Source organism: Danio rerio, chromosome 17 (genome assembly GCF_049306965.1).
Source record: "Danio rerio strain Tuebingen ecotype United States chromosome 17, GRCz12tu, whole genome shotgun sequence".
Taxonomy (NCBI): Eukaryota; Metazoa; Chordata; class Actinopteri; order Cypriniformes; family Danionidae; genus Danio; species Danio rerio.
This window is the reverse complement of record NC_133192.1, coordinates 11,889,090-11,905,485: the sequence shown is the minus strand read 5'-3', so window position 1 is coordinate 11,905,485 and position 16,396 is coordinate 11,889,090. Positions and strand designations below refer to the sequence as shown.

General features: G+C 42.1%; 2 protein-coding genes across 29 annotated transcripts in view; one reads left to right on the top strand and one right to left on the bottom strand.

Moving 5' to 3' along the window:
• jmjd7 (jumonji domain containing 7) overlaps positions 1-16,396 on the top strand; it is a 59,368-nt gene that overhangs the window by 26,130 nt on the left and 16,842 nt on the right. For 9 of the 19 annotated variants that reach the window (XR_012392709.1, XR_658633.5, XR_012392715.1 and 6 more), the window contains 1 exon segment: positions 52-279. Coding sequence is in view for 7 of the 19 variants with exons in the window: in XM_073927225.1 (XP_073783326.1) it covers positions 52-140 (89 nt within the window). In the remaining 12 variants the exon portion in view is untranslated. 19 annotated transcript variants of the gene reach the window in all.
• The window catches only part of mapkbp1 (mitogen-activated protein kinase binding protein 1), a 111,730-nt gene continuing 102,525 nt past the window's right edge, over positions 7,192-16,396 (bottom strand). For 4 of the 10 annotated variants that reach the window (XM_073928196.1, XM_073928198.1, XM_073928199.1 and 1 more), the window contains 6 exons: positions 15,901-16,086; positions 15,747-15,822; positions 15,156-15,445; positions 12,426-13,448; positions 8,385-8,470; positions 7,192-8,254 (listed from right to left, as the gene is read on the bottom strand). In XM_073928196.1, the coding sequence (XP_073784297.1) occupies positions 7,994-8,254; positions 8,385-8,470; positions 12,426-13,448; positions 15,156-15,445; positions 15,747-15,822; positions 15,901-16,086 (1,922 nt within the window). In that variant the 3' untranslated portion in view covers positions 7,192-7,993. The remainder of the gene's footprint in view (positions 8,255-8,384; positions 8,471-12,425; positions 13,449-15,155; positions 15,446-15,746; positions 15,823-15,900; positions 16,087-16,396) is intronic. The other 6 variants (XM_009292858.5, XM_021467301.3, XM_021467302.3 and 3 more) reach the window with 2 other exon arrangements.

Below are 16,396 nucleotides of genomic sequence, written 5' to 3'. Positions count from 1 at the left end.
GTGTACTTCATCTATCTCAAATCAAAATGATCTTTCTCTTTGTCTTGGCAGTGAATTTCTGGTATGACATGGAATATGATATCAAGTATAACTACTTCCAGCTGGTGGAGGCTCTAACAAACGCTGTGGGATCACTTTGAGGCTTTTACCACATCATACATTCAGCTCAAAGGTGAACATTTGGTGGATATGAACCATTATCAACAGCTGTTGGCTTTACACCTGAAGACTCGTGCAGTTGCATTTTTAGCAATATGGAATAAATATATGAATCTTAAAGTTTCAAAAACATTTTTTTTTGCCTTAAAAACTTAAAAATGTTGTCTTGAGGTCTTAATTTTACCATTTCCATCTAATGCTATACCCAATCAGACCAACACCCATCCAATCACCAGCAAGAAATCTGTTTTATTACTCTACTTACAAATAGCATTAAATTGTCATCCCTACAATAATATTGTATGTATATGTAACCCCACCGGTCCTACGCTAACCAACCCGCTCCCAGCTGGTTTCGAACCGGCGACCTTCTGCATGGGAGTCGGTTGCTCTAACAAGGAGGCTAAAGACCATGGTCTCTAGCGTCTGTCGCTAGAGCACCTTTAGAGGTCAGAGGAGTGAGGTTTACCTGCACAGCACACACTAGCTGGCCTCCGTTACACTCACCCCCCCTAAACCTTACTCCCACCCGGGTCACGGCACCAATGTAACCCCACCGGTCCTACGCTAACCAACCCGCTCCAAGCTGGTTTCGGACCGGCGACCTTCCGCATGGGAGTCGGTTGCTCTAACAAGGAGGCTAAAGACCATGGCCTCTAGCGTTTAGAGCACCTTTAGAGGTCAGAGGAGTGAGGTTTACCTGCACAGTACACACTAGCTGGCCTCCGTTATATATAGACCATATAGAGTAGTTTATTATATATATATATATTTTGTAAGTTTTAAAAAGCCCTTATTTTACATAACAAAAGGTCCTATTTTTTTAAGGAGCGATGAGCATGCAAGGTCAAAAAAAAAAAAAAACACTTTTGTTGTCTTATAATATTTATTTATTTTTACCTAATTATTATCCCAACGACTCCCATATGATTTATTCAGTGATTCATTTGTTTCCAAACCCCTGCTTTGCACTAATCTGCTGTGATTGGTCCAATGACCCAGTCTGTTGCGATTGGTCGACTGGTTCAATGCGAGACAGAGAAACGTCCACCATGGTTATGAAGTAGCAGAGAGTGTGTCAGACCCCAATGCAGCAATCCAATAAAGCAATGCAGTTAATCACCAGCATATTACTCTACTCTTAACCCTAATCCCAAGTAATGACAGCGACACATATTCAGTATTAATCCACACAGTGGCAAAAGTTGAACTATTTTGAAAATTGACCGCGCCGCACCAATGTAATAACTGCTGATGGTGGCCATAGCAAAGGCAAACAGCAGAGGATCAACAGCTCAGAAATGCATTTAAATCAGTAAAGAAGCACGCATCACGTTTTCAACGTAGTTTTGGACACAATATGTGAACAGCCCCATACAGATTTAACCTGAGAGATACAGTACAAGCACTGATCTATCATAGATCCGTGATTACAAGCTATGCAGAGCGATTACAAGTAACAACACACTATTAAATACATATTTTGCAAAATACAGAAAACAAGACAACAATTTTAATCACACTTACATGTTACGATCCGGAGGAAGAAGAAACTGGTCCATATGAACTGTAACAGTTACTGACAAAGTCCCATACATAATAGTCTGCTGCTCCTTCCTTTAATAGCAAACGGCTGATGAATCCTGTATCGTTGCATAAGTTATTGTATCAAAAATCTGAAATATGGCAGGAACAAGCACAGCACATGGTTGGCTGTACTTTGGTATTGTTGTGAAACTTTAACCCTTTATTCCCCTCAGCTGAATCCCCATCTGCAGTGATCGTCACCTTCATGTCATGATCAGTCCCATGATCCTCCGCGCTCTGCTAGTGTCTGAAGGAAAAGGCACGTTCACGTTTTACCGGATTCGGCACTAGATGGCCACAGCCATGTCACCCTGCAGCCCAAGACCGGTTACTCACTGAAGCTAAGCAGGGCTGAGCCTGGTCAGTACCAGGATGGGAGACCACTAGGGAACACTAGGTTGCTGTTGGAAGTGGTGTTAGTGAGGACAGCAGGGGGCGCTCAACCTGTGGTCTATGTGAGTCCTAATGCCCCAGTAAAAGTGATGGGGACACTACACTGTCAGTAACCCCGGTGCCCTGGCCAAAGTCCCTCTATCGGCCCATACGATCATGGCCTCCCAATCATCCCCTTCCACTGAGTTGGGTCTATCACTATCTCTTCACTCCACCAATAGCTGGTGTGTGGTGAGCGCACTGGCGCCGTTGTCCTGTGGCAGCCGTCGCATCATCCAAGTGGACGCTGCACACTGGTGGTGGTGTGGAGAGACCCCCCTCATGATTGTGAAGCGCTTTGGGTGTATGGCCATACACAATAAATGTGCTATATAAATACACATTACATTACATTACATTACATTAGATATTTGGTGATATACTGTATCGACGTTGACGAATTCAGGCAAAAGATCCGAACCTAACACGATTCATTTATTCAACTACTTCGTTAATCTAGTTTTAAACACAGTGCTCTATCAGATTTAAACCTCGCCTGGATGTTTTCATTCACTTTTCATTTACTGTTACACACTGCATGAAAGCTCATTTTCAGAAACCAATAATAAGGGCTCTTTAAAGTTATGTTGATAAAATCGGTACATATATGTCTAGGGTTTGCTTGTTTTTTGCCCGAACATTATTTAAAATATGTGGCTAAGATTTAATTTTTTCAGAAATTTCCGAATGAACTTCTGCTCAACCAACTGGCCATTCAAAAAAATCTATAGCATTTAGCCCTGTAGCAGTCCGAAATTTCATTCATAAGGGTCTTTAAAAGGTCTTAAATTTGACTTGAAACATGCTGAGACTGTGATAAGAAACAAAACAATGCAGTTCATCTTGTAATAAATACATTTTTATTGGTTTGACTTCTCTGAGAAAGAGATTTCAGGGGATAGCTTGTAGAAACACTGAGAATAGAAACACTTGACTTCGGTTTGGAGCAAAAGGTAAGACAAAAGTTTCCAAAAAGAAACAGTCTGAGGAACCACCGGTCCGTCTGTAATCCTAGACTACGTCATAATCGATTGACCATTAGTTGCATAAAAAAGCAAAGCCGCTCACCACAGAGAAAATAAAAAAGCTGAAAGCTGAAGAGTTGCATGATGGGTCAAGCATACAACCATGCATTCTAGTTCAGAAAGCCATCCCTAAATTCTGCCGTTCTCCATGCATATGATGTGGATTCATGCTGATTCTCTTACTGATTAAGTCCTACTGTACGCTTTCATTTCTGCTACATCACTGAAGCCCACTAGATAGATAAATCACGTCTGTTTGGGCGTATATAATATGTTTTTATCTCATGCATTTCCAGTCTCACTTAAAGCCATAGCACTTCTCTCACGAGATGGTGCTTTTTCTGCATACACAAAACTCCTTTTATTACATAACTGCCAGTGCAATCTGCCATTGGTGAATGCGGTGTATATATTGAGTAAATATTTGCATTTGGTTGTAACTGCACATTTTACATAGGGATATTTCACCCAAAAATTTTATTTCTGCCCTCATTTACTCACGCAATTGTTTAAAAATCTATTTGAGTTTATTGTTGAACTCAAAAGGTGATGTTTTGAAAAATGTTGGTGCACACCCATTGACTTCCATAGTCATTTAGTCCCGTGCCATGGAAGTCATAGAACCACCATCTTCAAAAAGTCTTCTTTTGCGTTCAACAGAGGTTTAAAACCATTCATTCATTCATTTTCGCCACAGCGGAATGAACCGCCAACTATTCCAGCATACAGTATATTTTACACAGCGGATGCCCTTCCAGCCGCAACCCAGTACTGGGAAACAAATATACACACTCATTCACAGACACACACTCATACACTATGGCCAATTTTATTCATTCATTTCTTTTCGGCTAAGTCCCTTTATTAATCAGGGGTTGCCACAGCAGAATGAACCACCAACTTATCCAGCATATGTTTTACACAGCGGATGCCCTTCCATCTGCAACCCGTCACTGGGAAACATCTATACACACCAATTCACACACACTATGGACAATTTAACCTACCCAATTCACCTATAGCGCATGTCTTTGGACTTGTGGGGGAAACCGGAGCACCCGGAGGACAAACTCCACACACAAATGCCAACTGGCCCAGCCGAGAATGGAACCATTGACCTTCTTGCTGTGAGGCGACAGTGCTAACCACCATGCCGCCAGTTTAAAACCACATGAAAGAAAATAAATGAGGCATTTTTCTTCAATTTCAGGCTGAACTTCACCTTTAATAAATCAAATAATTGTCGAAAGATTCAAGATTTGAGTCAGTAAGTACAATTTATGCATCTCAGGCACCAGGCAAGTTGCAGCTGGACTGAACTAGTTGCAGTGTTGATTTAAGCTGGGTGTACACTGTGCCATTTTATAATCCCTATTTTGCCACAAAACAGTATGACCCTGTATAAAAGGCAATTATATGACATCAACTGTACGATCTTTGGTCACAACTGAAAGCGTACAATATCAATCGTGCCGTGTTCTCACATTTTTCCTTTCCAAACAGCATGTCCGATCTGTGCGATCGAATCAAAATTCAAGATTCGTTTAATATCCCAAAATCGTACAGTGTGCACCTCGCTTCAGCTCGGGATCATCAGTAGCAGAGCTGGACACTAGAAAATATGTGCAGCTCCATCTATATAGGAAGTTACAGTACATTTAACATTATTCATCAGTGGATTTAGGCTTGACAAAAAAAGTGTCTCGCTGTACATAATTACGGAAAAGAAGGAAGAAAGATGTGTTGTGGATTACAGAATGACCTTTGTTTTTGCTTTAGAGTAAATGACATAACAATAAAACAAACCTTTAAGAAGTCATCACTGGAAAGCACTTTAAAAAAGACGATGATATTTTCAAAACCAAAAGCTCTAGAAAACATGTAAACTTTCTCATAATTTGTGCACAGAAGTTCAAGAAACTTTTCTTTTCAGCTTGTCATTGCATCATCTTCCTTGAGGCTGATTTATACTTCTGCGTCGAGTGATCAGCGTGACCCACAACGCCTGTCTTGTGCGTAGCTGTGCATTTATGCTTCTGCATGTTGTTTGTGTCGCTCTGCAATAACACTTCCGAAACACTAGCTGGCAGCAGGTTTTTATGTTCCTCTGTGTCTAGTTTTTGTTTTTTCTGAATGCTAACGTAATGTACAAGTAGCTCAAACTCGCTTATTAAGAGGTGAGACAGCGGACGTGCAACAACTTTAATCGTAAGGTAAACGAAACTAAAGTTTCCATCTGGAGCTTTTTCACAGGACTCGACACTTTTAAACACTCACTCCATCAGGCTCGCAGCTCTCAGCACCACCCACACTCGTCATGGCTACCAAGCCGACCAATCCTCTGCATGCTGTTTGTGTTGCTCTGCAATAACACTTCCGAAACACTAGCTGGCAGTAGGGTTGTCCGATGTCGACCAATTTGGCATCGTGCTATGTCTAATGTGAAACATCGATGGACAATTGCATTGTCGTCATAGGCGGAGGTGAATTCATTATTCATGAATAATTATTTAATTCATAACATATCAATTATTTGTAGCCTACCATTTCAACTACCTGACACGCATGGTCTGTTTTACCCATAAACAAATCATAAATAAAAAAAGATAAGTTGCACACAAATTACCACCTGTCAATCACTTTTTACGTAAGAGGTTGGTCGGTAAAAAAGATGCACAACCAACAGTGTCTGAGGTTTTCACAAAAATTCCTAAGTACAAGTGTGAAAGTGAAAGACTGAAGCAGTGTACTGATGCTGTGACATGTTACCTGATAGATTCAAAAGACCAAAGAGTCGTTAGATAGAGGCAAGATTAATTAAATATGACAATTAACAACTATAGTGAGACGCGTTTCAGCCGTACATCCTTGATAAACTGTCTGACGTGAACTACTCTCTAAAGCTCAGACGAGCGCATGACAGTCTGTGTGGCTGTGTGTGTGTATGGTCATGTGATGTGCGTTTTCAGCAGACAAAGGGCTGTTCAGAAATGCTAGGTAAAACACGGTGTGGATGTGGATCATTTTCGTTCTAAAATGCTATTTTAAAACTAAGACATATTAGTGTAAACGGGGCCTAAGTGTGTATTTTTCACGAGTGGGTTTGCAACGGGGCCGGGGCGGAGGATCGGGGAAGCCGGCTCAGCATTGTGTTGTCTATTGGCCATTGGCGATGGACAATGGCATCATCTATCGGCCCAACCCTAGCTGGCAGTAGGTTTTTATATTCCTCTGTGTCGAATTTCTTCATGGGTGTTTTGTTTTTTAGAAACACTACATGTAGCGAAAACTCGCTCATTCAGAGGCAGGAACCGGCAGACGTGCAACAACTTTAATCATAAGGTAAACACAAAACAACAGTTTTCATCTAGAGCTCCTTCCCTGGACTCCACACTTGTAACTTGAATCCACACTAGCTTCTTTGGGCTCGCAGCTCTCAGCACTGCCCACACTCGTCATCGATACCAAGCTGACCAATCACAGAGTTTCACAGAGACTTGTAGTTACATTTTTTGAGAGGTGCGCGTCAGACCATACGCGTACACTTGACACAGAAGTATAAAGTCTCATTCACACTATGAGCAACTCGTAGCAGCAAAGCGACAAGCGACCGGTTATTTCGACAGAGATTAAGCGACTTCCGGCAACCTCCGTCTGTTAATGTTAGCGACAGCGACCGTTGTTGACCAGGTGGGCGTGTCGAGCAATGCAACAAAATTGAGAGTCCTTCAACTTTATGCGAATGAGGAGTGACTTTCTTGAGCGACAGCCAATAGGAGCACTAGCAGAGCTCACATGATGCTCTCTCAGCTTGATCAGAGGCCGGTTGTATTCTCCATGCTGTAGAGCTACACAGACCTGCGCAACAAAGTTGCTGCTAGTGTGAATGAGGCATCAATCAGCCTTGAGTGTCAATTCAGTGTTTTTATGGCAGTCACCAATTGCAACCTGGAATGAATCAATTATAACATCCAAAAATCACTGGTCGTTTTGATTCTATAGCTTGCTTGAATTACAAACGCCAGATTTATTCCTTCAGTCAAATTGCTGGTCATGATTAAGGCACCCGTATCCATGAGACAGTTACCATTCAAGTACATACAAAAAGAAAATGTCCTGCAAATAAAAGCGATACCAATTCATCCTTCAAAAAGTCTCCCAGATTTTTCACCCGATCAAAACTACTGGGAATCAGAAGATTGACACTGTACAACAAACACGCTTTAAAGAGCTTCTGTGCGACTCATTGACCTATCAGATGAGAATAAATACACACCCCCGACGTCCCAATTCAACTTGAGAGTATCAACACAAACACAACATACAATATATATAAAAAATCATTCCATAATAAAAGTTAAAGTGTGACAAACCTTGATAAGACTTCTAGGGATACCTGTCCCTTCGAAAGAGAGCGCTGATCGTTGTCTTAAAATATCAAACCCAGTGTTCAAATAGATTAAGTTTGTTGGACATTTCTCTCAACTACTGTTTGCTTTTAGCGTCAAAATATCGCATGTATATAAAACGTCTTTAAGATAATGGCCTCCGTTTATCTGTACCTGGACATATCCAATTATTTTCCTCGATGACGTCTAGGTCACCATGAACAAATACGTTTCTAGTAGCAGGGCGGGAAATTCAGCGAAGAGGTGAGAAAAGTGAGTGTGTTGCTGCCATAGTAGCATGCTAAACAGGGAGGTAGGATAGTGGCATTTCTTTCCAATCTCTTTATTAAAAGCTCCTCGCTATCTAAAATGGCTTGGTATCCTGTTATCCATATGGAGTGGTCAGATTTTGTTGTCCATCCTCTTCTCTACGGCGCTGAGCAGCAGTTTGGAGTACTGCTCCAGAAGGGCTAGTGTCCTGTCGTCACCCAGTGTTGGGTCGCTGTTAGCTAAAGTGTGCACAGCATTAGCACTGGGCGATTTCGGCGGAGGAGGAGTGTATGGGGGCAGGCAATTCAGCTCGTCCCTCATGGCCTCGAACGCTTCAGACAACACTCGAGACATTTCCTGCTGCTCCTCGCTGGAGTCGGTGGAAATGCTTAGCTACAGGAGCAACAACACATATGCAAAGTTAGATTCAAGCCGCCTGCACATAACACTTTAGGCAGATGTGTGGGTTGAAGTGCAGCCCTGCTCTACAATTACATGCGAATGCGGCTAGATGATAACCTACCATTTTGTAGAGGTGGGAGGCTCTTTTAAAACTGCTCTGCAATTCACTGGCAACCAGTCTGCAAGCGTCCACGCTGAGAGATGTGTCTGCAGAGGAGAAATACAGCTCTGTTAGGAGTCATACTGTGTTTTATCATGAGCCAAGCAACAAAAGTGTACAATTGTGACACAGAAGAAAATTTCAACTAGACAAAGGTGATGATTTTGAGCAGTGGTACTCAACACAAAGTGATTCAAAGAAGTATTGCTTGGATTGTTATCTTGTGTTGTTCCTAACCAACAGCAACTCAAACCGTTAAAACTGAGGACAATGATTGATCATAAAACACTTTTGCAGGATGAAAATTTAATGACTGACTGGTGATTATTTAGGCCAAATTTAGCTTAAGTCAACCTTTTTGATAAACCTTCTAAATAAAACATTCAAGTTTGTTTAATTTGGGTTACAGCTAATCTCTAAAGCAACTTTGGACCTGAATCACTGTTAAATCCTTTAAAGCAGGGGTGCCCAGTCCTTTGATCAGCTCCAACCCTGATCAAAACAAACCAACCAGCGTTGGGGACCCCTACTTTAGAGTTTAACTCCATCTCTAAGGGTGTACTCACACAATGTACAGTTGCCTTGAACCGTGCCGAAGCACGCTTGTCCCCCCTAACCTCTTTCTCAACGGCTTGCACTCACATTGCATCTGAGCCAAGGAACGCTAACACCATCTATGATGTGCTGTTCAGTTTAACAGAAGAGAAGCGCTCTCACTCAGCACACTGGAAATTTCTGTAGTTATATTATTTTAGTCGTTTGATATGCAGTGAAATATTTCGCCGAACATTTCCACCACTTTTGACGCTTATAAATAATAATGAAGTCCTCATGCTGCAGGTATTAGAAGGTTTGCTGAAGGTGTAGCTGACGTGCAGTGAGGCGTTTGTATCTTTAATAACTACGACAGTTTGTGTTCTTTGAAAATTAGAAATGCTTAATAAATGAATATCAAACAGTCCCTTAAAAGTCACATCTCGTCTTCCGTTACGGGCTCTGGCACGCTTTGCACTCACAATACAAGCGTAGCGCGCCAAAGCCCAAGTTAACCGCGCTTTGGCACACCTCTTCTAACTGGGCCAGGGCCGGCCAACTGAACCATGCCTGAGCCCGATTCAGAGCGCACACACTTCTCAAATGAACAGATTTGATTGACTGATTGGTATTTAGGCCAGATTTAGCTCATCAACCTTCTTGACAAACCTTCTAAATAAAATGTTCATGTTGAAGAAGATTTTATTCTCTCTGTATGAAGTATTTTCTAAGTGTAAAGCAGTTAATTTTCTCTTCACAAAATGTATGTAGTGTTTGAAGCAAACATGCCAGCCTGTGTTAAAAATACAGTGATATGTCTGTGTAAGATGAGTATGCCTGCACAGGAGCAACACTAGGAGAAGGCTGAGTGACTGATTGTGTAGAATAACTGAATATGTAAAGCACTGATCATTTATGTTAAATACTTCTATGAAGGTATATGTGTCAGAAGTTGGAATGAGTAACATATTATCAAGTGATTATGCTTTCATGACAATGTATGTAAACACTTAATCCTTTTGCACAAGTTGCATCTATGGAGAGAGAACTTTGGTGTCAAAACAGTTGCTGACACAGACCTGTAACATCTCTGTTGACATGAGCTAGTGGGCTGAGAGCCAAGAATAGCAGGACCCCTTAGACTAGAAAACTTATTCAAAAATGGTCAAGAGTTAAAAAGTGACTTAGGGGTGTGTCAAATAATCCTGTATAAAAATTGTAACAAACACAGATACTTCAGAAGGTGTCCAGGAGAGACTTCAGAATGCTCTGGGGTCTGCTCTGCTCTTTCTCGGCTTTATTATGGAGAATAAAGTCTATTTTCTGATATTCAAAACCTCCGGTCTGATAATTTGTAATTGATGAGACGTCAAAATTTACGACAATGTTTGTTTAACTTGAGTTTCAGCTAATCTCTAAAGCAGAAGTAGGCGACTTTGGACTTGGATCACTGTTTAGAGCAGGGGTGCCTAATCCTGTTCCTAGAAATGTACCTTCAGCTCCAACCTTGATCAATGCAAACTAACTTTTGGCACCCCTGCTTTAGATTTGAACTGCATCTCTAACACACTTTTAATTTCAAGCAACCCTGAACACATAGCTGATATTTTTCAGGTGTGTTTGATTGGGGATGGGACTAAACTCTGCACGACAGTGAAGCTGCGGTCACATCAGAGTTAAGGTTTGCGATATTCTGTCGTACTGCTCGGTGAAAAGGGGTGGGATAAAACAAGATTATTAGACATTAAAAAACGCAAGCGATTGCTCCATGTTTTAAATTTCTGTCCAGAGAGGTGACCCTCCGCTCAGACGCATTCGCATACCTATGAATGGAAGTCTATGGGAGGAAAAGCGCAAGGTGACCGCAGCTTAACCCTCTAGGACCGATATTGGCCACATCTACTTTAGATAAATGCAGTCCTCCAAAAGCAGAAATGGAGATACGTGGTGTGCCCAATTCTGCTCCTGGAGGGATCAGCTGAATTTAGGGCCGTACTCACACTAGGTACAGTTGCCTCGAACCGGGCCAAAGCATGCTTGTCCCCCCTCCCGTCTCCCCTGACGGCTCGCACTCACACCACAGTCGGGCCTGGGCATGGTTACATCATCGCTGCTGTGCTGTTCAGTGAGAAGCGCTCTCACTCGCTCTCACTCAGCAGCAGAGTGGAGTAGTGGAGATTTCTCTAGTTATATCGTGTCAGTTGATTGATATGCAGTGACATGCAGTCAAATATTTCGCCAAACAGTCATTAGGGGTGTGGTGACACGCAGTCAGACATTTCGCAGAACAGATCCGCCACTTTTTGCGCTCATAATCATAAAGTCCTCATGCTGCAGGAATGAGGAGGTCTGCTGAAGGCGCGCAGCTGTCATGCAGTGAGGGGTTTGCGTCTTTAATAAACTACGGCAGTTTGCGTTCACTGAACAGTAAGAATGATTAATAAATAGACATGAAACAGTCCCTTGAAAGTCACGTCTCGCTTTCAGTTTTGGGCTTTGGCGCGTTTTTCACTCACACTACAAACGTACCGCGCCAAATCCCAAGTGCGCTCAGGCCCACCTCTTCCAACCGGGCCAGGGCCGGCCAAGTGAACCGAGCTTGAGCCCGATTAAGCGCACTCACACTTCTCAAACGATCCGGGAAACGGGCCTGGGCACGGTACGGATGGCATAGTGTGAGTAGGCCCTAGGTCTAACCCTAATTAAATTGGGTGAGTGATGTGATGGAAGTGTAGTAACCCATACTTAGAATTTAGAGTATTTTACCAATCCAAGTGCTCACTTGCAGCAGGTTTTTCCACTTTCCACTGTAATTTAGTACTGTTTTAACATAAGTGGACTTTAGAGATGTTGTAAAGTTAAGCTGCCTTTACTGCCATGGCATCATCGCAAACCGTAGTAGCCACCAGCAGCCAATAGCTTTGCAACTTCTGAGAAACTTTTTCATTTTACAATTCCTCATAATTTTTTTTTTCAGGAATCTACTCCTCATCTATTAACACAAGTAATGTGTGTACTTTCTCTGCTGACTCTGACATGGACATTTTAAGTTGTGATCATTTAACAATCACAAATGTGACTGGTGATACTGGTTTCTCGTATTATAATGAGTGTAGTGTAACATGTAGTGGCAACTTTCACTGGCCAATCAGTAATCTGCACAGTTTACATGTCACATTTTAGTATCAGTACAGCTCACATGGAATCTTTGCTGAGGTGGTACTGAACAAAATATCATGTAATAGGTACCATACACACTGGAAAACCTGCCAAAAGTGAGCTGTCCCAAGCAATACCATGCAGTGGAAAAACATCATATGTTAAGTGTGGCGTCTTCACACTCTGCATTACAGCTGATCCTTTAAGGATCATACATTTCTAGCAAGCGTGCCAACTTGGTCCCTTAACTTGTTGAGTACCACTGCTTTAAAGGGCAAATGTAAAACTGTTAGTAAGGGCATGCCTCACCCTGCAGATGGTAATGGTTAATGGGTGGAGAAGAGATGAAGGAAGTGATGGAAGATGTGGAGGGTGAGAGAGGCCAGAGCCCTTTGGTAAAAAAGTGTTTAGACAGCCCGAGACGTAGCAAAACAGAAGATGGAGTGAGGGAAGACTGATGTCCTGGCAAACCTGAGTCTTGAGCTCCTGATGTAGACTGAAGAAGACTGCTCTGGCTTATGGGAGAGCACTCTGCCTCAGAAGTGTCCTCTTTACTTGGCTCTGCATCCGGTTGAAGTTCAACATCTGTAAAGTTCTTAGTCTGACTGGGAACAAGGACCATACTGAGTTCAATCTGGTCTGGGGTTTCAGATGGGCTCAAATGAACAGCTGCGACTGGCTGAATGATGCCGCTGGGAAGCTGAACTGCTCCAGCAAGTGAAGGAGTCGTCGTTGGGTTTCTACTCAAGGGCTCCTTTTGTGCAACCTTGGGGCTCTTGCTGCTTGGCGAGAGGGAAGATAAGAAGGGTTTATCCGGAAGAGGATTTGGAATGTCTATATGGAGCAGGGGTCGAGCACTGCCAGTCAGTTTGACCTGGAAACCTTTAGAGGAAGAGTTTCCAGAGCCAGCACTCAGCGTGGGTACGACGGCTGCATGAGGAGTATAGGGGCCTGGAAATGGAGAGGCTGAAGTATTAGGCCAGGAGACCTGCTGGGTAACAGGAGTGGTGGGCTTGCTCTGTGAGGAGCTTCGGGAGTTGGAAGAGTCCGAACATGAACCCCGGTCTGAAGATCCTGTGTCTTCTCCTATTTCTACAACATTCAAGTTGTCGCCCATGGAAGCAGAGCGGGAGATCTTGGCCATGGAGCTAGTGGTTGGACTCATGTAGGATCGCGCTTTTAACTTGGTAGGTGTGGTGGTGATATCCTTCGGCAGGGCAGACGTGGGGCTGATGAGCGGGACGGTGGGAAGGGATCGCCGTGGTCTTTCAGAGGCTTGGGGCTGTGGATGAACTTCCTTAGAAGGACGAGTGGATGTCTGAACCAAATCAACTGTTCAAAAGAGGGAGGAACATTTATTTATAGCTTTAGCAAATACATGTAGTTCATTTTTACTACAGAGACAAACCACCAGAGCAACTTAATGCTGGAAAACATTAGACTTTTTTTTACTTTATATCAATCTCTTGCTGACTTTGTAAATAGTAACAGGGAAAAAGCCGAGCACGTATGATACCCTGAACAGATTTACCGAAATTGGACATAATTTTTGCAGAACAAAGAAATTAGGGCAAATCTAATAAAAAAGTCAAATTATTAAATACTCTCATGTCAATCACCTGACAGATTCACTCATCTTTACAACCTAAGATATTTTTAGATAAATTCCGAGAGCTCCCTCCTTTCAGAGAGATCTTTCATAGACATCAACAATCAGAAGACGTTCCAAGTCTAGAAAAGTAACCAAAAACAGTCAAAATAATCCATATGACTTCAACTGTAATCATATGAAGCTCCAAGAACAATATTGTGCACCAAACATGTTTTTAAAATGACTTTTATTCACCAATGTCTCCTTTATCAGATCAAATTGTGCATTTACCATGGGCAATACCATGCTTGCATGTTGCAGTACTGACTCAATATGGGGTACTGCCTGTAATAAACGCTCACTCTGACCTGACGATGAAGAGAAGACATTGGCAAATAGTCATATTTACAGTTTTTTTTGCTGCATAAATATCTTTTTGGAGCCTTGCAGGATTACAGTTGAACTACTGAAGTCAGATGAAATGTTTTGACTGTTTTTGCTTCCTTTTCTGCATCTCATGACCATGCTTTCTATAGAGGGTCAAAGTGAGAGCTCTCGGATTTTGTCCAAAATCTCTCAGGGTGCCTTCACACCTATTCACCTTATTCTCAGCTGTCGAGTGGGCGCTGCCATTTGAATCTTTTTGTCTTGCGACTTCCGGTCACATTCACTTTCATTCATTTTTTGACGTTAAAAACTGCTTGTTACGCTGCTTGATGTTGCAATTTAATATTTTGTTATTATATTATGCTACTTGGTCTGTGTAGTCATGCAAACATTTGTTTGTTGAGCAAGTAGTTTGGCCATTTTCTGCCGTTTATTATTCCTAGTCATTTCTCCCTTAGGCGACTGAATCGGAAGTTCTAAGACAATCGCGAAAACAGGCGCATTTCCGCATTTTAGAATAAGGTCAATAGATCGATTGTTATGTTCTGAAACCGGAATTAAAATTGTGACAATGTTGCTTTTTATTCTTTGTGCGGTTCGCTTTCACACAGCAAAGTTTCTAGCGAAATGGTGCACTTTAATTTTAAATGGTGACATCCACAGACATCGTCCCCAAATATAAATCAGAAGGTAAGAATATCTCATTCATAGCCTCATTTCAAGTCGAGTTAACTAAAAATGAGTGATATTACGTACTGTATTCTTTTGTATCCGACATAAAACACACTTTTACCAGTAGAACTGATATCTCTACTCATCATACTCTCTTCTTATAGCCATATACTGGATATAAGACAGATATGATGTGATATATCTTGGTTTGTTTGTTAGTTTGTTGCTTTCTCACTACAACCGAAGCGCTCTAGAGTTTGTTTCAACCGAGCCGAGACCACCTCAGGCAATCTGAGGCCGATTGTTTTGGTGCAGATCAGAGCGTGATTGCGGGAACTCGCATTACCTTCAACACTGATACTTTAGTTACAAGTTCATGGATGCTTTACCTTCCGAGGAGATGTTGTGGATGGACTGAGCTTTCCTCATGCCTGCAGAACTGTTGTGATTTGCGGCAGCTTTAGCAACGGGGCTGATTAGTCTGCGGGAGTCCATCACAGGTGTGCGTTTCTTCTGGATTAAACGCTGACACGATGACCTCTCAGAGCTCTGGGATTCCTGCTGTTTGAATGGACTCTTATTCTCCATGAGGGGCCGCACTTCTGAGACGAGGGGCCGTACAACTCCACTGGTGGTTTTAATGTCACTGTTTTTGTTTGAGGAGAATGGGAATGCAGTTCTGGTGAGGAAAGAAAGCATGGTCAACTGCAAGGGCCTGGTCATTTCATGTATTTTCTCTGATCAGTGAAATCAGGAAGAATTTACTAGACAAGGAAAAGATATTGTCTTGTTTTCAGAAATAATGAGTCAAAGTTAAGTGAGTTTTTCCTTAAAACAAGCCAAATAATCTGCCAAGAAGGCAAGTAAAACAATCTTGCTTTGGATTTGAATTACGTTTATTTTTCTTACCCCCATTGGCAGTTTATTTTGCCCAATCATATACTCAAATGTCATTTGGTTGGGCAGTGACTCGGTTTTACCTGCTAGGAGAGTTCTGAGAGAGGAACTTTGAAGACTTGCTGTCAGAAATATTTGGAGTTACTCTAGTTGGACTTGCTGCCAAAGGAAAAAAAAAAAGATTATGAGAAGTCTTTATTATAATACATAAGGAAAAGTGAATTGTGAACACCCTACCAGGGTTGTTGAGGTCTGACAGGTTTGCAAAGTGCCTCTTAAGAAAAGCCTCCTGGTCTGGGGTCTGAGGTACAGGAGTCTGAACATCATTCTTCCTTAAACCCTCTTCCTCTTCCTCATCCAGATCCTCCATATCCAGTTCTGATGAGTTTCCGTCTACACTCAGCGGCTCGGTAGGCTCAGAGTCTGCATAGAAATATACACATCCTTCTTTCAGGTCTTCTCTTTTTGACACACTGTCAAGCGTGTTTGCTTTGCTTTGGCTTTTTCAGGGTTAATTTATGTGATAACGTGATAGTAACAGAGAAATACTGGGAAATCTCTGTAGACTGATGGCATTTCATGCCGTTCAGCCTTATAATCTTAAAATTTGAGCAAAAATGACCTATTTTGTCGTCACTTTAGACATTACGCTAAAGAATCCTACAAATATTCATTCATTCATTTTCTTGTCGGCTTAGTCCCTTTATTAATCTGGGGTCGCCACAGCGGAATG